This window comes from Micromys minutus (genome assembly GCF_963924665.1).
Source record: "Micromys minutus genome assembly, chromosome: 9".
In the NCBI taxonomy this organism is placed as follows: domain Eukaryota; kingdom Metazoa; phylum Chordata; class Mammalia; order Rodentia; family Muridae; genus Micromys; species Micromys minutus.
This window is the reverse complement of record NC_137978.1, coordinates 33831651-33855608: the sequence shown is the minus strand read 5'-3', so window position 1 is coordinate 33855608 and position 23958 is coordinate 33831651. Positions and strand designations below refer to the sequence as shown.

The window sequence follows — 23958 nt, the reverse complement described above, 5'->3', positions numbered from 1 at the left end:
CCAGATTGACTTCGAACTCAAATCTGCCTTCTCTCTAGTGCTGGGATTAAAGACTTGAGTCACCACCGTCCCGTGTCCCCCATGTTCTTTTTTTCTTTTTTAAAGATTTTTTATTTATTTTGTGTATATGAGTACACTGTCACTCTCTACAGACACACCAGAAGAGGGTATCGGATCCCGTTACAGATGGCTGTAAGCCACCACCTGGAAATTGAACTCAGTTCCTCTGGAAGAGCAGTCAGTGCTCTTAACTGCTCAGCCATCTCCAGCGCCCCGTTCCCCACCCCCCAACCCCCGTATTTTTAATAGAAAAAAAATGTCTCACGGGCAGGAGCTATTCGTCTTGTTTATTCCACTATTCCAGTCTAGCACTATGTCTAGCACATGTGGCCGACTATGTTAAATTGGTGTCTTAGAAATATTTTATACATTTCAAAGAGAAAGCAATCAAGAAGCCAGAATTTGAATCCCCGTTTGCAGAATCACAAGGCTCTCACTGAAACATTATACATAAGTTTTCCCAGTCTTACATAAAGGCAGAAATCCGACTTGATACTAAGCTGGGAGAGGGACAGAGGCCATAAAACCTTCCCATCAGTCTCAGCGCCTGGGAGCCCGCCCACGCGCCGGAAGTCGGGAGGCCGGGACTACATATCCTACAATGCTCTGCGGTGCCTCGTACTGGTGACGTCGTAGGGACGCTGGCGCGCGGGATTTAAACTGCAGCGGTTTAGGCGGCGTTAACACAGCGCAGGATCTGCAGAGTTGAGGTTTTTAAGATTTTGGCTTTTGTTGTTACCGGTTGTTCCCGAATCCATGGAGTCGCTGCACGGACGATTGTTTCCTGGACTCTCTATCAACATTCAACGCAGCAATGGTGAGGGCAGGGTCCTGAGGCCAAGGGGACCCAAGAGCGGTGAGACTGACAAGATAGTTATCCGAATCCCCATACGGCAAGCTTTGGGACACTTTCCCTTATTCCACACTCAGGGGGTCCGTGTCACTACACTGGCAGTCGGTGTCCCCTACCCAGGACGAAAACGCTGCTTTGGTTGTGGGTCCCTTGTCTGCTGAATGTGGGCGGAGCACCTCTGTGGTCACTGGTGCACCTAGATTATGGAGAATGGATGCACTTCCTTCCGAAAATTTCCCTAGAAACTGCTCTGCTTTCTAGCTCCCAGATTCTGCTGGATATAGTGTCGTTGCAATATGTCAGGCTCAGGAATTCAAGGTAAACGAACAGGATTCCTGCTCTTAAGGAGGTGGTAAAACAACCTTCTGTTTTTATTAAGCAACTGCTGCAGGTCTAGTAACGGGTCGTTCGAAGAATAGCCAGTCACCCATTGCCAAAAATGAATCAGGGAAACCCGAGCCATCCAGCTCTTCAGCGATGTGTTTAGGAACAGCTAGCTCCTCCAAGGAATGTAGTACCGTACTTGCTCAAGTGAACCTTCATTCTATTGGAGTGGTGATGGAATCTTATCCTATGCAGCTGGGGTTTAAGGCCTGTTCCATATTCACTCTCACTGTGGGATGGTCTAAGGATGAACCCCATTAGGATTATTAGTGTTTGTGTTAGTTTTGTTTTGTTTTTTTTTGAGACAGTTTCTTTGTATAACAGAGGCCTGGCTGCCCTGGACCTGGACTTGCTTTGTAGACCAGGCTGGTCTCAACTCACAGAGTACTGTACTTTGCAAGTGCTGGGATTAAAGGCATGCATCACCACAGGCCTGGTTCTTTGGGTTTTGTTTGTTAGTTGTTTGCTTTTTAAATTACTAATATGTTTTTATTTTATGTTCATGGTGTTTTGTTAGGTCCTTTGGAAGTAAAGTTACACTTTGACAACAGTGTTTCTCTGTGTAGGCCTGACTGTCCTGGAACTCACTTTGTAGACCAGGCTGTCCTCAAATGTACAGAGCTTCTCTGCCTCCTGAGTGTTGGGATTAAAAGCGAGTACCACCACTGCCTAGCTTTTTATGTTTTTTAAAGAAGGGGAAGTAAATTTTCCCGTCCTTGGTAAATTCTACATTTGAAATCTCAAGGATCCTAAAAGCAAAGTAGAATATAAAACTTTCTTAGTTCCCAAAAAAAAAAAAAATTTTTTTTTAATTAAGTTTTTGGAAGACAGATGGATAACCTCTGACCTTTTCATATATAGGCTTAATTCACAGCGCCAATATAAGCACAGTGAACTTGGAGAAATCCTGTGTTTCAGTGGAATGGACTGAAGGAGGTACCACGAAGGGCAAAGAGGTAGGTCCTCCGAGAACACTTGTGTGGCATCTCACATGATCCCGTGCAGAGCATCTGTGTGGAACCTGTGATAGCCCAGCCTGATGCTGTGCTGTCCTCTCTAGCCTTAATTGAAATGATCCTCCTGGATACATTGGGATTTCCTCTGTCAAGTGTTCTAAATTGAAGCAATTAGCCGTTTCTGGTTTGTCTGTGGAGAGCAGATTGCAGCGAATCCTAAGCAAGGCTTTGCTTGCTCACCTAAGCTTGGGTTCTGAGTACGCACTGCCTGTGTCAGTTTGGGTATCAGAGTCTGTAACCCAGGAAAGGAGGAAACAGGGGAGCGGTTTTGACATGCTAAGTCATAAAGCTGCTGGTAAGGGATGGCACAGGTGGACAGCATCAGAGCCTGGAGTAGCTCTGATGGGTGGACTGTGAGGGCTTAGCTGAAGCAGTACAGTAGCTTGCCTCAGTGCAGAGGTCTGCACAGCACCGACCATAGGCAGAGCACGCTTGGCATGCTTTGGCAGCAGCAAAACAACTAGAAAGAGGAGGGAGGAAGCCATTATGAAAGTGTCTCTCTGGTCTATGCTCATAAAACTCAGATTTCTCCTCTGTCTCTCCCTCTGCTTTATGTGTGCTCAGTCATGTTTCTGCCCTTAGGAATTCCATTTCCTCATCTATAAAGTGGGCATGAGAATGTCTACCTCAGAATGCTGTGAGGATTTAAACAGTTCTTCTGGACTGGTTCTAAAGCGATAGGCAGTGTGTTGAGGCCTGGAAATGTAGGTGACTGAGGTGCAGTCTCTCTCGTGGAGTTTTAGAGGGTGACACAGTAGCCTGCTATGGTAGTCCATACCAGTGTCCAAGAGCCAAAAGCAGGCAGATTTTTGTGTTCTTGAGGCTAGTCAGGGCTACACAGTGAAAGCCTGTGTCTAAAAAAAAAAAATGTGGAAGTCTTTTTCCTTTAAAATTATTTGTGTGTGGTGTGGTATTGCATGCCCTTAATCCCAGCACTGGGGAGGCAGAGGCAGGAGGATCTGTGAGTTCTGTGCCAGTAAGAACCAGGACAGTGAGCTACACATCAAGACTTTTTTAAAAAAAGGTGTATATGTGTGTGTAAGGAGAGAGAGGAAGCCACGGATGTCATGTGCACATGTGTTTAAGAGTGGCATGTGTGAAATCTGTGGTACATAAGTGCTTAAGAGTGCAATGTGTGAACTGCCATGGAACTCATTTAAGACTGTCCTGTGTGGACTACAGAGATGGCTCATCTGTTAGGAGTGCTGACTGCTCTTCCAGACAGCTACAGTGTACTTATGTATAATAAATAAATCTTTAAAAAAAAAAAAAAAAAAAACTCAAGTGTGAAGTACCATGGTGCACATGTGTTTAAAAGTGTCCTGTGTAAAGTGCTGTGGTGCACATGTGCTTGAGAGTATCATGTGTGAAGATTTCAGGACAACTTTGAGGAGGTATTTTCTTTTTTCTTTTTCTTCTTTTTTAATATTTATTTATCTTATGTATATAAGTACGCTGTCACTGTCTTCAGACACACCAGAAGAGGGCGTCAGATCCCATTACAGATGGTTGTGAGCCACCATGTGGTTGCTGGGAATTGAACTTAGGGAGCAGTGTTCTTTTTTGTTTTGTCTTTTTTTTTTTTTTTTTCAGTCAGTGTTCTTAACCACCAAGCCATCTCTCCAGCCCCTGTATTTTTTCTTAAGTTTTATTTATTTGTATAAGTGCTCTATTTTCATCTATACCTGTGTGCCAGAAGAGGGCATCAGATCTCATTACAGATGGTTGTGAGCCACCATGTGGTTGCTGGGAATTGAACTCAGGACCTCTGGAAGAGCAGTCAGAGCTCTTAACCACTGAGTTATCTCCCCAGCCCTGGGGGAGTACATTCTTAAGCTTTATCCATTTTAAATATAAACAAAAGTGGGATTTATTTGGTGTCTTGTGTCCTGTGTGGTGCTGAAGAGTGACTTCAGGGCCTAGCTCAGGAAGGAAACACTACTGCTGAATTACATCCCTCAGCCCAATTTGCTGTTTCAAACTTATGAGTTATGCTGGTAAAGTCTGAGTTGTTCCTAAAGAGTTACAGGACTCTGGTGATGTAAACCCAGAATTGTGACCTCATTGTGGGTGTGAGCAGGAACTAGGAAAGGCATCAACTGGAAGGTGTGACTGGGAAGAAGCCTCTGGGCCCAGTAGAAAATGTAGGTAGACTTAGGATTAGGTAGCAGCTTTCGGGAACTTACTCCTGCTTATAAGATCCTGAGGGGCCCTCCATTTTGATATCACCAGCCGGTTAGAACTTGTTTCCTCCTTCGTGTCAGCCAGCAAGAAGTGCTCAGGGGGCTGTGGCCAGCAGGACGTCACTGCCCAGCAGAGCAGTAGGAGAACCAGTGGCGTAGGTCTACTGTGGACTTCTGTGTGCCTGCCTGTCTGCTTTCCCCTCCACCTCAGTCTCCTCACTCACAGACTCCCATTGGCTTGGAAACTGGAAACCCATTCCATCTAGATGGTAAACCATTACTAAGGAATAACTATTTTGTAGTGGTCAGTGCTTTAATGGAACGTAAGGTTGGTAAAGCCTGAATCTTGGGTGGTCTTGATCACAGCGATTCGTTTAGGTCACACAGTGCTGCTTCACCGAGACTTATTGCCCTTGCAGATTGATATTGATGATGTGGCTGCAATAAACCCAGAGCTCTTACAGCTTCTTCCCTTACGATCAAAGGACAGTCTGCCCCTGCAGGAAAACGTAACCGTCCCGGTAAGTGCCTGTCACCGGATTGCAGCTGCTGTCCCTGAAGAGACACTTTACCTTGGTACCTTTTTGCTGATTTTTGCCTGGGTCTGCCTGGGGCCTTATCCCAATACACAGGCTCATGATAGGACTGTGGTTACTAACAAGAGCCATATATTGTGGCCATTTGTTCTGTTTTTCAGAAGCAAAAACGCAAATCAGTCAACTCCAAAATTCCAGCTCCAAAAGAAGGTAAATGACCGTCTGTTGTAGTGGTTTTGCTGTGGCTAAGATTCCTAGGACTCAGAGTGGAAGCCAGAGTAGTCACATTAGGAAGTCCTAATGAGCATGTGCCTTCTGTATAAGCTGAGTTCTGTCCTTTGTGCAACCATCTTTCTCAGCAATAAAAACTCAGCCTACACCTAACCTTTGAGAGAAGTGTGTGCACATCTCAGGCGCTTACTTCCTGGACTAGATACTTGTCCTATATATCAGCGTCTGGTGCTGGGGAGAGTGGGAAATCAGTTGCTTCCTTCCCTCAGAACGCTGGGCTAAGCTTACAGTGAGGATGTGAGGAAAGTGTAGGTGTAGTTTGGGGGCTATTTAGAAAATCAGTGGGTCTGAATACAGTGACATGCTTGTGATCCTCATAGAAAGCTGAGGCAGGAGGATTGAAAATTCTAGCTGCCTTGGGCTGTGTAAGGAGACCATCCCCTAAAATAAAGAATCTGGGTGTGGTGGTGTACACTTTAATCCTAACACTTGAGACAGAGGCAGGAGGATCTTTGAGTTTGAAACCAGCAAGTTCCAGGACAACCAGAGCTATATAGTGGGGTCTGTCAATAATAATAAATACAAATTTTAAAGGTGAAGGGCAAGATAGTTCAGCGGGTAAAAGCATTGTGTGGCCCAAACCTGACAACCTGAGTTCAATCTTAAATGGAGAATGAGAAAACTGTAACAGTGTCCCCTGATCACCACACATGTGCCTTGTATGCCTGTCCCATAGACCTGTTTCACACACACACAGGGCCTGCAGGAAAGACACGGGTGCCACCCTAGTGGCTGTCCTCACAGGATGCAGATCCTTTCCTGGTTGGTTGGTTTTTGTTGGTTTTAGCCTGTGTGATCACACATAGGCCATAGTACACCTGCTTTTGGAAGTCAGTCCCGTCAGTCTGCCTTGGGCGTCCCGGTGGTCAGACTTAGGTCAGCAGGCTTGTGTAGCAAGCTCCCTGATGAGCTGTTGTGCTATTTTTAATGCTTTAGATTCATAATTATTCTTAATTCTATATCGTTTAGTATTGCTACATATGAATGCAGGTGCCCAAGGAGGCGGGAGGTATCAGAGGCTTGTAGAGCTGGAGTTAGAAGCCATTGTGCCTCACTCTCTAGTCCTAACTGCTGAGCCATCTCTCTAGTCCTGGTAGCCAGGTTTTTTGAGAAAGGGTCTCGTTCAGCCTGTCCTGGAACTCACAGTATAGCCCAGGTTGACTCCCCCCCAAGTTGTAGACCTACTATCTCAGCCTTCTCTAAGTGTTAGGATTGTAGGTGTGAGCACTCCCTCAACTTGACTTGGGAAAATAGAGTATCTTATCTGTTTGTTAGGATTTTCAAGATAAGGTTCCTCAGTGTAGCCCTCTCTGTCCTGGAAGTTCCTCTATACACCAGGCTGGCCTCACACTCAGAGATACACCTGCCTCTGCCTCCCAGGTACTAGGTTTAGAGGCTTATATCACTCACTTGTAGGGCTTTGATTATTTCTCTGTCTTGCTACAGCTATAAAAATTCAGGTATTGGGGCTGGAGAGATGGCTCAGTGGTTGAGAGCACTGGCTGATATACCAGAGGACCCAGGTTCAATTCCCAGCACCTGTATGGCAGCTCACACCTGTCTGAAACTTCAGTTCCAGGGGATTTGACTCTAACACAGACATATACAAGCAAAACACCAATGCACATAAAATAAATACTTACTTTTTTTTTTTATTTTATTTTAGGAACAGCTTACCTATATCCCAGTTATAACTCCTTCAGCTTTCTGAAAAACAGCATAGTTGTCCATAGGTTTCTGAAGAGGTGGCCTGTCTCGGTCCTGATAACGCACCCTAGAACAGTGGTGAAAGCCCAGATGTTGTCATGACAGCCCATCACAACCTGGCTTTAGCTCCTTCTGACTTCACCTGTGTCGAGCTTGTTCTCTTCAACCTGTGTCTCTAAATTCTCCCCATCTCCCTGCACTGCTCCCTCAAGCTTTCCTGTTCCTTCTTCTAGTGAGAGTTGGGCAGATGCTGGTCCATTAAATCTTTTTCTGATTCATCACTTTCTCTGCCCCTTAATTAGAAGTCACTTTCTACAAACTAACTTTACTCTCATTGTTTGGGATTAAAGGTGTGTACCTAGGATGTGTATGCCCTCCAGCCAGAGGAATTAACGATGTGCCACAACTGGAAACAGTTTTCCAGTAAAAACAGTCATTTCGGCATTCACAATTTGATCCGTTATTCTGTGACACATAAGCCCTGAGCTGTCTCCATCTCTAAAAAAATGAATGTTTAAGAAAGTTTTTTTTTTTTTTCATCAAGACTTAGAAGAATAGGTCTTCCCCTCTGGAATGATTTTAGATGTGCTGTAGGACCTTTTATTTATTCAGTCCCCCAAACCCCTGACTGCCTCCCATACTAGGGATTGAACCCGGGGCCACATACATTTTATAGATTAGCACTTGACCACTGAGCTATATTGCCAGCCCAAGACAAAGGTTCTTAAGGGGAGATATCTTTGCCACAGGAGCACCAAGATCTACCAACTGCACAAATAGTTTGAGCGTTAGTACTTGGTCTTCTGAGTGTTTCCTTTGCTGGGCTCATTCTGGGTGGCTAGGATCTAACCTGCCTTGTGTAGAATCTGCTGCTTTAAATCTATCTTGTAGCACTGATCGGTCCTCTGGGTCTTAGGCCTTCGAAGCCGTTCCACTCGAATGTCCACTGTCTCAGAAGTTCGCATCCCTGCTCAGGAGAATGAAATGGAGGTGGAGCTGCCTGTGCCTACAAACTCTCGCAAGCAGTTTCCCATTCCCTGTGAGTAATGAGTGTGCTCTCCTTGTATGAGCCCTGAGCAGCTCCTCATGCTTATCTGAGCCAGCCCCACTGCATTTCCCAGGCTCCCTACATGCATAGTTCAGGATGGGCTTTGTCACGAAGGGAAAGGCTCCAAAGGCCTGATTCTACAGACTTGAGCCAAGCATAGCTTTTCAGGCCAACCCCTTTCTGACTCTCCAAAGCCCCAGAAACCATGTGGTTAACAGAATCGAAGATGGGGGAGATGGAAAAAACATAGATGATGTCTGCTTAGGCAATAGTTAACTATGGGCTCAGTGAACCAGTGACTTGTCACAGTTAAAACGCCACTACTTAAGAGATTGCCATGGGTTTGAGATCACCTGGGCTACAGAGTGAAACTCTGTCTCTACATATCTGCCTGTGCTCGCTCTCACGAGTGTGCACACACACACACACACACACACACACACACACACACACACCATGAACAACAACAAAAGTTCAAACTGAAAAAAGAAAAACAAACCACAATACCACAGAAAGGTAAAATCCATCATGCCTTTCTACCCTCATATGTGGTCATGATCCTTTCATTTAGATGGATTTAATACATAAAGCATAATTTAGCGCCTCATAAAATCTTCATCTACTTTACAATTGAACAAGCACTTATTCAAAATAATTTTGGAGTTGGGGTTATAGCTCAGTTGTTAGAATGCTTGCCTAGCATACACAAAATCCTGGGCTCCATTCCTGGTCCACATAAAATGGCGTAGTGGAACTCCCCTGAAATAGCACTCATGAGGCAGGATGAGTACAAGTGTGACGCCAGCCTCAGTTAATCATGGTGGGTTTGAGGTCGGCTATGTCATTCCCCTCCAAACAATCGTCGTTCTCCCTTAGCCTCCCAAGTGCTGAGATTACAGGTAGAAGCTACTTTGATATTTAGTTTAAGTTTTTTTTGGCCCAGGTTTGATCCCTGGCTGGAAAGGTGGTTGGATTTGGGATGAGGACAAAAGGAAAAGCCTAAGTATGGCCCTTGACTCCCCCTTCTCCCTGAGAGTCAAGGACAGCTGCTGCATGCTACCTAATTCTCCAGTGACTCTTGTTCTCCACAGCAGGCCACCCCAGGCCCTCCTGCTCCACAGTGACAGACTTACCGTTGTTGATGGTCACTGAGGAGGCAGAAGTCCACTCCACCCGAAGCACCTCTTCTGCAAACCCTGGAAATTCAGGTAGACATGCTGAGCCCTGTGTGCTTCTGCTCTAGCACAGGACAGGGAATTCACACTGGGCCTGTCTGGGTCTGAGTTCAAACCCTGTTGTCATCCTGTGGTTCTGGACTGAGTCTTCCACAAGACACAGTATGTGAGAAGCCACTTGGTGTAGGTGAGATAGATGGACTGAAAAGCCCAGAGCACTTCCCCCATGCAGTGGAAATGGCTTGCTTTTTTTTCTAAATTAACATTTATTGATTTTAGCCAGATGTAGTGGCTTATGGTTCCAGCATTTGGGAAGCAGAGGCAATTGGACCTCTGTGGGTTTGAGGTTAGCCTGGTCTATGGAGGGAGTTCCAGGATAGCCAGGGCTACACAGAGAAACCTTGTCTGTAAAAAAACAAGCAAAAGGATTTATTTATTTATTTATTTATAATGAGTGTTTCACCTGTGTGAATGACTGTGCACTATGTGCATTCCTGGTGCCTGTGGAAGTCAGAAGAGGGAGTATCAGATCTCAAATGGTGTTATAGATGGTTGTGAGCTACCATGTGGGTTCGGGGAATCAACCCTGGGTCTTCTGCAAGAGCAGGTGGTCTGAATCACTGACATCTCTCCAGCCCTGCCTCATTTGACTCTAGAGGAGGGAGCTGCATTAGCATAAGGAGAGCTGAGGTCCAAACCAGGGCGGGGCAGTTAGGACTGCCGTCTCCTTAGCCTGCTTAGTGCTCCATGGAGCTGTCCGTCTTCTTACATATACCAGTTTACGGACAACCAGAAAAATCTACAAAAGGGGTTGGGATATGTCGGTGAGGGGGCTGAGCAATAGAAGGTGCTTTTCACCAAGCCTGATGACCTGAGTTCTATTTCTGGATCCCACATGGTAAAAGGAAAGAACTGACATCCAAAAATTATCCCCTGACTCCACATGTATGGTGTACACGAACACGCATACAAATGTACACACTAGTTTATAAGCAAATGGGCCGGGCATGGTGGCCCACACCTTTGATCCCAGCAATGGGTTCAAATGGGAGGCAGAGGAGTGGGGTGTTTATAAAGCAGACCAGCCTGATGTATTCACAGTGAGTTCTGAGATCAAGCCAGAGCTACACAGAGAAACTCTTATCTTAAAAAAACCAAAATAGGGCTGGAGAGATGGCTCAGAGGTTAAGAGCACTGGCTGCTCTTCCAGAGGTCCTGAGTTCAATTCCCAGCAACCACATGGTGGCTCACAACCATCTGTGATAAGATCTGATGCCCTCTTCTGGTGTGTCTGATGACAACTGCAGTGTACTTATATATAAGTAAATAAATCTTTAAAAGAAACGAAAGCAGATAGGGTCCAGAGAAGGAAGACGTTTCTATGAAGGATGCAGTCCACATGGAAACAGCCAGAGACTGAGAGGGTGCGTGAACGAGCGGCTTCCTTCTCTTCTTAGTTCGGAGGAAGTCGTGTATTGTGAAGGAGATGGAGAAAATGAAGAACAAGCGTGAAGAGAAGAGGGCCCAGAACTCAGAGATAAGAATAAAGCGTGCTCAGGTGACTCTTGGGAACATGGGCAAGAGTTTCCCCATAGGCACCCCTGACAGATAAGCAGTCAACATATAGCTGGCTCCAACTCTGATATCCGGGAAGTTTGATTGGTTTTCAGAATTCAGAAACCAATGCAGAATTCAAAAATTATCTGAAGGTGATCAGCTGAGCCATGCTTGATGCTGATTGGCCAGTGGGGTAGCCCATCTTGTCTTCACAAGGTGTAATGCTTTTGCTGGGCAGACCCACTTGCTCTCTCGTTTATCCCGTCAGGGTGGAATCGGTGGCAGTGGAGTGTCCTTAGCTGGGTAGCTGCTCTGAGGAAACCCATTCTGCTGCTTTGCCTCCTGAGATGGGGAAAGCAGCTCTCGGCCTGGTGCACACCTATGCTCCCCACAGTCCTGCCCTCGGCAGTCCGCCTGACTCTCAGACTAGAGCCGGTGGCACCCCGTTGCTGTGCAGCTGTCGCTGCCTGATAGCTCTGGGTCTAAGAGCACTCACCTGAACAGTGTGCCTTTGTCCCTCCTGCCTCAAACAGGAATATGACAGCAGCTTTCCAAACTGGGAATTTGCCCGGATGATTAAAGAATTTCGGGTGACTATGGAATGTAACCCGCTTACCGTGGCAGACCCTGTGAGTATACCAGAAAGTCTCCCTCTCTTCCCTAAGCAGGTAAACTACTGTAGGAGAAGGAGAAAGTATGCATGGATCTCCATTCACTCTTGAGTGTTAATCTGGGGGGATGGTTCGCTCTCTCCCTCCCTTTCCCTCTCTCTCTCTCTCTCTCCCCAACACTTTTTAAAGACTGTCTTAGGGCTGGAGAAATGGCTCAACAGTTAAGAGTACTTGTTCAAAACGCCTGGGCGTGATTCCCAGCACCCACATGGTGGCTCACAGTCACCCCTTGGCTCCCTGGGCACTGCTCCCATATGATGCCCAGGCATGGACAGGCCAGCACCCACACAGGTTTACAAAACAAAAGGGTCACACTCAGTAGCCATGCCTGGTCTAGAATTTGCTGTGTAGACTAAACTGGCCTTAAACTCACACAAATCTGCTTGCCTCTGTCTCCCAAGTGCTGGAGTTATAGGTACATGCCAGTATACACAGTTAAAAATGTCCCTCAAAAACAAAAAGAAAACAAAAGTTCTGGGTGTGTGTGCACATGCCATGGCACACATGGAAAGGTCACAGAACAACTCACTGAGTTGGGAATGTTATCTTGTGGGTTCTAGGTACGGAACTCAGATCATCAGGCTTGACAGAAGAATTTTTGCCCACTGGGCCAGGTTTTCTTGTTTTCAAATACTTTAGTGAGAGCATTAGTTAAGGCTCAGATGAGGCTCTCTCTGCTTTATGCTGGCCTGCCTACTAAGGGCAATTTGAGTACTGGAAAGCTGTGGAGTAAGAGAACCAGGGGGTGTTCGGAATGACTTTCTTGTACCCTAGAGTGGTTAACGGGCTTCTAGTATCAGGTCTCTTAGTCTCCTGCTAGAGCCAAGAAAGGGGTTGTGGATAAACTCTGCTTTGGTACTGTTCTGACCTCCTGTTGACTGTTTCCCCTCATCCTCCTGCAGATTGAAGAGCACCGGATCTGTGTCTGTGTCAGGAAACGCCCACTGAATAAACAAGGTGAGCTGTTCAGTCAGAAGCAGAAGGGTGACTGGGAGGAAGGTCCCATGATCAGGGAGCATCCTCTGAAATCTTCTCCTTCTTCAGAACTGGCCAAGAAAGAAATCGATGTGATTTCTGTTCCCAGCAAGTGTCTCCTCCTGGTTCATGAACCCAAGCTAAAAGTGGACCTAACGAAGTACCTGGAGAACCAGGCTTTTTGCTTTGACTTTGCCTTTGATGAAACAGCTTCCAATGAAGTTGTCTACAGGTGTGTCCTTTACTGTTTTCTTCCTCCTTCCCCAAGTCTTTCTTTGACATCAGACGTTGAGTTGTATTGGGTTAGCTCTTGATCAAGGAGCTCTGGCCCCTATAACCTAAGGGGGCTGCCATATCACCTTTAAAGCTAGAGCAGCCCATTCTTAGATGACTCGTGAGTGAAACATTGCCCACTGCACTGAGGCTCATGGGTAGGCACCAGCAATCCTTTCTGATGTTTTGTTAGGACAAGAGCTCATTCTGTAGCTCAGTCTGCCCTAGACCTGTCTGCGTTGCTCAGCTGGTCTTGAAGCATGACAGTCGAGCGTCAACCTCCCAAGTGCTGAGATTATGCCTTCCAATGGTTTGTGCAGCTACCTCGTTACCCACATGAGCTTATCAGACTCAGGTGACTTCAGATCTACTCTGTCCAGTAGCCACTCAGCATTTAAACTTAGAATTTTTGTTGTTAGCTTAGCCTTTAACGGCTGATCCATCTCCCATCCCAGCATTTAATTCTTAATGAGGGCTTAGGGGAGGGGGGTTAGTGGAGGGTGTGTCTGTGTGGGTGTATGAGAGAGGAGGGGGTGGGCACAGTGTGCCATGGTTTGTGTGTGGAAGTCAGGACAGCTCTGAGAAGTCAGCCCTTCCTACCACCCTGAGTGCAGACTTGTGCAGAAAGCACTTTTATCAGCTAAGCTCCAGTCTTAAAGAATTTGGGTTTGGTTTAGTGGTACAGTCTTACACTTCTAGTGCTAGGGGAGCTGGGGTAAAGGTCTTGACTTTAAGACCAGACATTGTGTCATAGAATCCCAGCTTAGTGGCTTATACCTATAATCCCAGGGTTTAAAAAGCTGAGACTTTGAACTTAAGGCCAACCTAGGCTATAGTGTGAGGTCCTAACTATGACAGACACTCTATGTAGTTCACAAACGACATATTTTCGGCCTGGTTATCTTTTGCCTTTTGAAATACATCCTGCAGAGGATGTTTTACTTAAAGTTTGGGTCATCAGCTTGTTCCTGGCAGGTCATTTGGACACTGCCCACACCCTTCCATTTAGCTAGTGGTTCAGATTGGTTACCGGGATGGATCAGGGTAGATCTTGAGAGGAATACTATACTCCAGGAATGAAGACTTGGAGCTCCACAGGCAGTGGTGGTGCAGGCTTTTAATCCCAGCACTCTGGAGGCAGAGGCAAGCAGATCTACAGAGGGTTCCAGGACAGGTTTCTCTGTAGCCCTGTCTCAAACAAAAAGACTTGGAGTTCTAGAAAGGACCATGTTCTAAGGAGCACATTTTGCAAATAGATAGTCTTCTACATGTTCTTGAGCTGCTGTGGACTCAACCACAGAGGGAAAATATTCCCAAAAGAATGGTGGGTGAGATGGCTTACCTAACCTGCTGGCCTAAGCCGGGTCCCCAGGACAGGCATGTAGGAGAAAACTGAGTCCCACAAGTTGTCCGCTGACCTCAACATGTGCCAAACCATGCCACCAACCCACGAGCACACTGAGAAATACACGTAATTTAAGTTAGAAAGAGTGGTTTTGTCTGTTCTGAACACATTCTGATTGATGTTTCTTTCACTTTTCCCCCAAACAGTAAAGTGTAAGAACTATAGGTTTTAAGTAATCTAGAAATATGTAATACTGTATGTAATATGCAAACATGCCATTTTATATAATGGACTTGACTAAGAGTCAACTCAGTGATAAAGTGTTTGCCTAGCACGTACTAGGCTGTGGGTTCTGTCCAGAAAAAAAAGAAAACAAAGGAAGTAGTTTGAGCAGCAGCTGTGTGTGGAGTGTCTATGGGGTTCCAGTAACCAATGCCTCTTGAATTCTAAGGGATAGCTATACAATGCACTTCTCTCTACTCCATCTGTTCTCCTAGGTTCACAGCAAGGCCACTAGTACAGACGATCTTTGAAGGGGGAAAAGCAACATGCTTTGCCTATGGACAAACAGGCAGTGGGAAAACACACGTGAGTACTTCAGTCTGGCAGAGAAGACCTCCTATTTGTACAGCAGTAAGTTCTTGAGAAGGAAGACAGGTGCCCAATCACTAGCTTCTGCCATGCCAGATGCAGAGAGGGGCTTTAACAGGTCCAGCCCCCTGGCTCTGGCATAGGCCACTCACTGTCTTAAGGGAGAGCCACTGTCTTCTACTGGGCTGTGTCACATGCTGTTTCCCTTTGCAGACAATGGGTGGAGACCTGTCTGGTAAAAGTCAGAATGCATCTAAAGGGATTTACGCAATGGCTTGTGAGTAAATTGTTTGGCCACATTGGGATTGGGCATGGACAGCAGGCTGCTTACTTAGGGAGGCTCTTCCTTCCAGCCCGGGATGTCTTCCTTCTGAAGAATCAGCCTCGATACCGGACCTTAAATCTGGAAGTTTATGTGACATTCTTCGAGATCTACAATGGGAAGGTAAACTGACTAAAACCTTAAAGAAGGATAGAAGTTAGTGAAGCCAGACATCCTGTTATCTGTAGGCCTTCAGGGCTATTCTGCCCAGCATGTGGACCTGTCCTCTGAAGGTGGGAGGGCAGCCAAGCTCAATAAGGAGAACAGAAGTCCTCTTGCAGGCTCCCTCTGAGGTGGGAGGTCTGCCTTGTATGTGAGCAGTCCTCCCTGACCACCACTTTCTTGTCCTCCTTCCCCATCATGTTACCTTAGCCTCCCCCATCTTCTGCACTCTCTCAGAATTGCCTTTTGTAGAGCAAGACCTCAGTAATAAAAATAGCTGATATAATTAATGGGATATCATGTGCTAAGCACTCTCTGTTCTAGTCTTTCCCTTTTTTTTAGTTTTGGTTTTGGTTTTTTGAGACAGGGTCTCTCTGTGTACTGTCCTGGAGCTCACTCTGCAGACAGGCTGGCCTCAAACTCAGAGATCCCCCTGCTTCTGCCTCCTCAGTGCTGGGATTAAAGACATGCAGCACCACCATTTGGCCGACCTACTATTGTAGTTTTTTGGATTTGCTTGTGTGTTTGTTTGTTTGGATTTTAGTAGTAGGCTAGAGTAGCTTAGTCTTGCTCAGGTTGGTACAGTTAGTAAGGTAGTAGCATTGATGTGAGTCACAGAGATGAGCTTAGCTTACTCCTGGCGTTTACCTGTCAGTGAAGCTCTGCCTTTCCTGACCAGGCTGCGCAGGCTCTGCAAGAAGGTCAGGCAGGGTACCCAGCACCTATGGATCTAAGCTTATACTCTGCCTGCACAGGTGTTCGATCTGCTCAACAAAAAGGCCAAGTTACGTGTGCTGGAGGACAGCAAGCAGCAGGTGCAGGTGGTGGGACTGCAGGAGTACCAGGTTACCTGTGCTGATGATGTCATCAAGATGATCAACATGGGCAGCGCCTGCAGGTCGGGGTTCTGGCAAGGGGAGGGAACTATGGGTAATTCCTGGTTCAGGTCATGAGCCTCAGATGCAGAGACAGGCATGAGAGGAGAGGGAAGCCATGTTTTTCCATAGTTCTACTCACCACAGCAGCTGTGAGAGCCTCTGCCTTAGGGAACCTCAGTAGGGCAGATAATCCCAGAAGGTCCCAAGGACAAATTTAGAGCAGCTAAAGTCTAACAAAGGCAGGCTTTATTGGCAGGCATTCTTGCCTGGGATCTGTGAGCGTCTCCTTGTTTCCCCTGTAGAAGAAATCAGCAGCCCTGAGTGTGGTCTGGGCTGGAAGTAATATGCATGGCACCTCCATGTGAAGGCACCGAAGTGCTGACACATGCAGAGGCGCACCGGGCAGTTGCCGGCTCAGACTTTCCCCTCCCAGTACTGGGGATTAAACCCAGAGCCTCACTTTGCATGCAAGGCAGGTGCTCTGTAGTAGCTCCATCCACACAAGAGCCCTCAAGTTTGCACAAGTGACTAGTCCCCTTTCCTTGTGGCAGAGTCAGCCTTCTTCATTCATCTTCATGAGCCTGAGGTCTGTTAATGCTCCAGCACAGACTCGGGTACTGATCTGACTGCGTGGAAAATGCTCGGTTAAGAGCTACTGTCTCGGAGGGCAAAGTAGAGGTTAGAGAGGGGAAGACACAGGACTTAGGATCCTTCCTTTACCATAGTTTTACTGCTGGGCCCTGGGATAGTGTAGACCCTGGGGTTCCCTGGGGGATAGTGTATAACCTTTCCTTGCCTTTCCCTCCTTTAATAGGACTTCTGGACAAACATTTGCCAACTCCAATTCCTCCCGCTCCCATGCCTGCTTCCAGATTCTTCTCCGAGCTAAAGGGAGATTACATGGCAAATTCTCTTTGGTGGATCTGGCAGGGAATGAACGAGGTGCAGACACGTCTAGCGCTGACCGGCAGACTCGCATGGAGGGTGCAGAAATTAACAAGTCTCTCTTGGCCCTGAAGGTAGCAGGCTGGAGTAGCAGTGACTTGGATGGCAGTTGGGAAGGGAGAGAGTAGGCCACATAAGAAGTGAAAAGAGGCTTCCAGGTTTTTTAATTCTGTCCCACAGGAGTGCATTCGGGCGCTGGGACAGAACAAGGCTCATACCCCGTTCCGTGAGAGCAAGCTGACGCAGGTGCTGAGGGACTCCTTCATTGGGGAGAACTCGAGGACGTGCATGGTGAGTGTGGTGGCTTTGCGGGGTGGGGTTGCAGAAGACCCAGGGCTGCTTTCCAGATGCTGACTTGTCTGTGGGCAAGGAGCTCAGCACCCCTTCCCTGCCTGGGTTCTCAGGCTCTTGACTGACAGGCCTTCACACCCTGCAGCCTCTTGTTACCTGTAGGCAAGGAGGAAAGAATTTATTCTTTATGTAGGTGAAGCTCTTGGTTTGAGGACAGCCATTGCTCCCTTACCTGGAAAAGGGGTTCTGGAATTCAGGAAGTGAGCCTTAGATGCAGAGGGAAGTTTTCCCTTTCCCACGGCTTCCCTTTGTGTTCATGGCTCCTACCATATAATCTCATATTCCAAGTCTTGAGTAACTGCTTCATTCCCTACTTTTCTCTTTTTAAGATTTATTATTTAATGTATATGAATATACTATTCTCTTCAGACGTATCAGGAGAGGACATAAGATTTCATTACAGATGGTTGTGAGCCACTGTGTAATTGCTGGGAATTGAACTCAGATTCTCTGGAAGAGCAGCCAGTGCTCTTAACCGCTGAGCCATCTCTCCAGCCCCCCTTTGGTTTTTTAAGATTTGTGTGTGTGTGTGTGTGTGTGTGTGTGTTCCCTTAGATGTTTGGAACTCACTATGTAGACCAGGCTAGCCTTAAACTCAGAGATCCGCCTACTTCTGCTTCCTGAGCACTAGGATTAAAGGTGGGAGCCACCCCTGCCAGGCGTTCCCTCCTGCTTAATCTTCAGGTCCTGCTAAGTGAGATCTGCCACTATCCAGAGAGCACTCTGCTCCTCTTCCCTAAGAGTAGGACCTTCTCATGGATAGGCTTCCTTATCTCTATTAGTATTGGTGCTAATTAATTAGTACTTCTGGTCCCTCTTTCTTCCTCTCTGTCAGTGTAGAAGATTGAAGTCAGAGTTCAAAGGCCTAGTCAAGTATTTTACCCCTGTCTAGGCTGTGAACCCTTCTCTGAAGCATCACCTCATGGATTGGGTAACCTAAGCAAGAGTCACTGAGGTTTGAAATGTGTCTTTGATAGAGGAAATTAAAGAAGCAGAAGATAATTAGAGGTACCTTCAAAAACAGAACCCAGCCAGGCTTGGTGACCCACCTGTAGCTGTGGTCACTAGGCAGGCTGACGATGGAGTATCATTCAGAGCCAGCCTGGACAATATGAAGACCCATACAGGGAACCTTTAGTTTTGTTCGTCTTTGAAATACAACAGGCTAGCCTCAATTTCACAGTGATCCTGACTACAAGGATTATAGGTATGATGTACCAGACCATTTGGGGAGCCTCTTTTCTTTATTGGGGAGTGGAGTTTGATACAGGGTCTCTTTGTAGTCTGACTGTCCTAGACCCTGCTATGTAGACCAGGCTGGCCTCATACTCACAGAGATCCACCTGCTCCGTCTCCCAAGTGTGGGATTAAAGACGTGCATCACCACTACACCCAATAACCTTTTTTCTTTTTCTTTTTTAAATTTTTTTTTTTTTTTAAATTTAGGGCTGGAGAAATGGCTCAATAAAGAACACTGACTGCTCTTCAGAGGCCCTGAGTTCAGGTCCCAGCAACCACATGGTGGCTCACAACCATCTGTAATGGGATCTGATGCCCTCTTCTGGTGTGTCTGAAGATAGTGACAGTGTATACACACACACACACACACACACACACACACAATATAAATCTCTAAAAATGCATACTTTTAAAATTTATGTATGTGACTATTGTATTTATATATGTAAGTGCACCACAGATGTGCCTGGTGTTCTCAGAATTCAGAGGGGAATGACTAATCTTAGGAATTGGAGTTATCATGGTTGTGAGTGGCCATATGTGTGCTGGAACTTGAACTCAGGTCCTTAGCAAGAATAGGTGTTCTCAGCCACCGAGCTATCTCTCCATCCTTTTCTCTTTCCCAGACTGTATCTCACTATTGGTAACTCTGCTGGCCTGAAGCTCATTACATAGACCAGGTTGGCCTCAAACTCACAGGATCTGCCTGCCTCTACCTCCCAAGTGTTGGGATTAAAGGGTATGTGTCATCACACCTGACTTTGTTTATATCATAAATCTGAGTTTATTGTGTAAGTGGTGCTTATGACACATGCCATGCTAATCACGTGAGACTCAGAAAACATGACATTCACAGGAGTCTACTCTCTGTTCCCAGTGTAGGTCCTAGGGTCAAATTTACCCTTTTACTTGCTAAGCCATTTCACCAGCCCCCTGGATCCAGTTTTTCAGTTGCTCTGGTTTACATGCTCAGGAACAAATTGCCTAGCAGAGCACATGTACTTCGCTTGTTGGACGATACTCCTGGTGCCTTCTCCAGGAGCAAATTGTCCAGTGCCCTCAGTTCCTGACTCTGAACCTCTAACCACGAGTTTCCTCTTTTCTCAGATCGCCATGATCTCACCGGGCATAAGCTCCTGTGAATACACTTTAAACACCCTGAGATATGCAGACAGGTATGGGGGCCTACATCCAGGCGGGACAGACAGGGATGAGTGAATGTCCTCCTAAACAGTAAATGTGACATGTGTCAGTCAGCTGTGTGCTAGGTCTGCCCCAGTCCCTCCCCGTCAGTAGTCAGCTTCAGCCTCTCCTTGGCTGGAACTCAGACCCTTCTTATGTCCTCAGAGTCAAGGAACTGAGCCCCCACAGCGGGCCCAGTGGAGAACAGCCAATTCATATGGAGACAGAAGAGATGGAAGCCAGCTCTAATGGCACCTCGCTGGCAGGCAATGTAAGATGGGGAGGGCACAAAGCAGTGTGGCCTTTGAGATGGACCCTAGACCACAGTCTTTACACTGTTATCTCCCTCTTTGGCCTTCTGTTCTCCAAGGATGAGGAGGAGCTGTCTTCCCAGATGTCCAGCTTTAATGAAGCTATGACTCAGATCAGAGAGCTGGAAGAGAGGGCCATGGAAGAGCTCAGAGAGATCATACAGGTACGAACTGGCCCAGCCAGCCAAGGAGGGACGAGCAGGTCACTCTCAGCCTGCAGAGCTCAGCTCTCTCCCTGCAATGTGGTCTGGGCATTGTTCCTGTTGGGGTGGGACAGGGCGGTCCTTTATACCCTGCTCTCAGTCTCCAGCTGCTCTTCTAGAAAGCTAATGACTACCTCACTACCTCGACCGGGGCACAGACTCCTGTGGCATGTTGCTGCTGCTGACTAGTTGCAGAGGGTCTTTCATATAAGGCATCATTCAGGGAATGTTCCAGCTTTGTAGTGACACATGGCCCTACAACACCTCACTCTTTCATTCCCTGCTGAAAGGCATTTAGTCTCACAGAGCCTCCGTTTTCTTCTTTCTAAGCCAGGCAAGACATAGTGTGTTCTTTGGGGACTAACTGCTAGTTTCTGTAGCTGCAGCACAGTACCAGCATCACTCAGAACCGAGTAAGTGGGAGGCGCTCCTTTTTCTTGTTTTGTTTTGTTTCTGTATTTTATTTATTTATTTATTTTATTTTTTGAGACTGGGTTTCTCTGTGTGTAACAGCCCTGGCTCTTCTCCCCAAGTGCTGGGAATAAAGGCATGTACTACCACGTCCAGCCAAGGGAGATGCTGTGGGAGAAATAGGAAACATCTCCTGACAGTGGCAGACAGCAAAGCAGAAAGAACTTGGGGTACTTATGACACTGTTGTGAAGACTAAGTGTCCAGATGTCCCCTCCTTCCTTGTGGCATCCAGGACTCTGCAATAAAATACAAAGCCCTTCCAGGATACATGAGAGTTGACTATGGTCAAAGCAAAAGCTGTGAACAAATGGCACAGGGAGATAGATAAACAGCAGGGTCAGTGGGGCTGCACTGGGCTCATGCCAAAGGCTTAGATTTTTATGATGATGCGTTGAGTGAGGCCTCCAGCAAAGGGGCAGTGTGGTCAAAGCAAAGGTTGGCTGTTTGGTTTTTATTTTTGATGTGTTTGAATGTTTTTGCCTGCATATATTTATGCTTCATTTTTATGCCTAATACCTAAGGAGGTCAGATTAAGGTGTTGGATCCTGTAGAACTGGTCATGTGCTGCCACATATGTCCTCTAGTTCTCTTAAGCACCAAGCCACAACTAGCCCCTGGTTTTGTTTTTGAGACAGTCTCTATATAACCTCGAACTCTCAGTCCTCTTGCTTCAGCCTCCCAGGTACTGGGATTCAGGTGTGTACTACCATGCCCGGCTCATGTCAGAGGAGAGGAAGAAAAGGGGGGAACCAGGGAGTCATGTGAGCTGGCTTACATCTATAATTCCAGCATTTGAGAGGCTGAGGCGGGAAGAGTTGGAGGCCAGACTCAGCTACAAAATAAGATCTTGTCTCAAACATAGGGCCGATAGGCCTGAGTACATAGGGATGCTCATCAGCTGGACCTAATGCTAGTGCTCTGGTTCAGGGCCATTCTCTTATACATTCAAGCTACGTGAAACCTGTCACAAAAAAGGGAGGGAGAAAGTTGTCATCCCAATTTCTGACGTTTTTGTTTTTTTCAAAAGATGGGGTTTCTCTGTAGCCTTGACTATTCTGGAACTCCTTGTAGACCAGTCTCGCGGGGAACTCAGGCCTATCTGCCTCTGTTTCCTAGGTCCTGAGATCAAAAGCACAGCCCAGTTTCTGACTCTTAAGAACAGGATCAGTGATGTTATTCACTTGACATAGGGACAAATTTGGGGTAGGAAGATGCTAAGGATTTCTTTTTGTTTGGTTTTGTTACTGTTTATTTTGAGTCATGGTCTCTTGAAGCCTAGGCTGTTCTTGAACTCCTGAAATTTTTTTTTCTCTTTAATTTCTTGTTTGGGTGGGTGGGTATTAGTACAGGGTTAGGCAGAGGACAATTTGGAGTCAGTTTTCTCCTGGGAATTGAATGCAGGTTGTCTCTGCAGCCCTACCTCCTGAATTCCTGATCCTCCAACCTCTGAGTGTTGAGTATGGGCATATACCACTACTACACGGCCCAGGCTGAGGACTTTCTGAGGAGAGGGTTTCAGGAGGCAGAACAAAGGTTTGGCCTCCGCTGATGTGTCTGTATTGCAGGTGATTGAGCTCTGTTTATAACTTGCTGGAGTGTTGTGAGTTTGTGCTGACCGGGTTCTCCCTGTTGTTGCAGCAAGGACCAAATTGGCTTGAGCTCTCTGAGATGACGGATCAGCCAGACTATGACTTGGAGACCTTTGTGAACAAGGCCGAATCTGCCCTGACACAGCAGGTTAAGCAGGCTAAGCACTTCTCAACCCTTCGAGAAGTCATCAAGGCCCTGCGCCTGGCTATGCAACTGGAAGAACAAGCTAGCAAACAAATAAACAGCAAGAAACGCCACCAATGATGACTTCAAATAAAGATCTGTTTGGTACCACACTAGCCTCTTCCCCTCCCCAGAAAACTTTGGGCACCTCTGGCTTTGGTTAAGAACTGAGTTGGACAGATTTTGATAAATGTCAAGTACAGGAGGGCATCATGCCCAGGAAAGCTAGGGGGAAGACGCCCTCAGTTTGGAGCAGGAAGAAGGAGCTTTAATGACTGTAGGAGCGGAGTGCTGTTTGGTTTGTTTTGTTGGTGCAGCATCCAGCTGGGTAGAGAAGATACAAGGTGCAGGCTCTGGCAGAGAAGCAGTGCTTGTCTGGCTCCTGCTGCCTCTGGCCTGCAGTACAACCCTTGGTCTGAGCACTCTTATGTTTTTACTTTCAGAATGATTTTAAAGCCTAAAGAAATCTTTATGTTCTTGCTTTTTATGTGTATGTATTATGTATATGTTGTCCCTAACAATAAAGAAAGAAAAAAACAAAACAGATTTTGTGTGATTGTGTCTTGAGCCTTCTGAGTCCAAGGTCAGTGCTACCACCTTGGGTTCTGATTCTGTTTTTAATCCACACTGATTTCAGCAACAGGGTAGAGTTGCAACCTGTGGCTTGTCTGCCATAGATGTGTGTTGAGCTCCAGTCTCTGGGGCTGGAGTAATATTGCCTCCTGCTCTATAGCCCTGGCTACAAAGCAGCAGGGATTTAACATGATAGGCAAACACTCTGCAGCTGTGCTCCCAGTTCTATTGAGACAATGTCCCACTAAGTCTCTAACTTTGAACTGGTAATTCTCCTGCTTCAGCTTCTGCAGTTAATGGGAAGATATCCTGTAGCACCAGGTCTAGCTTAGTCTGCTCAGGACTTGTTGAAGAACTGGTAACACTGACAAGAATGCACTTGACTTCCCCAAAAGAAAGGCATCTGGAGGGAACACTACTATTGTTTGCTTGCTCGGTGGACTGAGGAACCAAGCTTAAAGGCATGGGTGTTTGGGCACTAGAGGGTTAGATGTCAGAGTGAATTCAGTGAGTTGGGTCCAAGGTGTTTATAAAGGATTTTAATGAACCATGTGTTCAGATTGGGTAAAACAGTAACTGAGCCCACAAACCAAGGGGTGAAAGTCCTTGGCTTTGCCTCTCCTTTGGAGAACTGGTGAGGTTTACACCTAGCGCTTTCCGGGAAGTAGCAGACAGGTCTGGCTTAAACCTTCTTAAAATCCTTCATCTAGTTTCTGTCTGAGACTCAGAAGTTACTTCTTGCCACAGACCATTTCCATGGATGCTGGATCTCCCAGCCATACCAACGAAGTGGTTCCCATAAGGTCTGGCCCTATAGTTTCTGAGCTAAGGACTAAGGGATCTTTGATGGCTAAGCATGTCCTGCTTCTGCATGACAACCA

At 46.6% G+C, this 23958-nt stretch overlaps 1 protein-coding gene across 3 annotated transcripts; it reads left to right on the top strand.

Annotated features, from left to right (window-relative positions):
• Positions 1-816: 816 nt before the first annotated feature.
• Positions 817-22585, top strand: KIF2C (kinesin family member 2C; the record flags this gene model as incomplete). Of its 3 annotated transcripts, XM_080921525.1 has the most annotated exons (20): positions 817-877; positions 2159-2253; positions 4916-5017; positions 5194-5242; positions 7947-8069; positions 9173-9286; positions 10711-10811; positions 11344-11439; positions 12384-12438; positions 12526-12688; positions 14572-14662; positions 14879-14942; positions 15019-15110; positions 15905-16047; positions 16842-17046; positions 17153-17263; positions 19670-19737; positions 19910-20015; positions 20115-20219; positions 22370-22585. In XM_080921525.1, 20 exons carry the CDS (start codon positions 817-819, stop codon positions 22583-22585), a joined length of 2160 nt encoding a protein of 719 aa, XP_080777651.1. The 3 variants fall into 3 exon arrangements, with proteins under 3 accessions (XP_080777651.1, XP_080777650.1, XP_080777652.1); XM_080921524.1 differs by having other exon boundaries at positions 4916-5011; positions 9170-9286; positions 19910-20219; XM_080921526.1 differs by lacking the exons at positions 817-877; positions 2159-2253; positions 4916-5017; positions 5194-5242; positions 9173-9286 and having other exon boundaries at positions 7955-8069; positions 19910-20219.
• Between the last annotated feature and the right edge of the window lie 1373 nt (positions 22586-23958).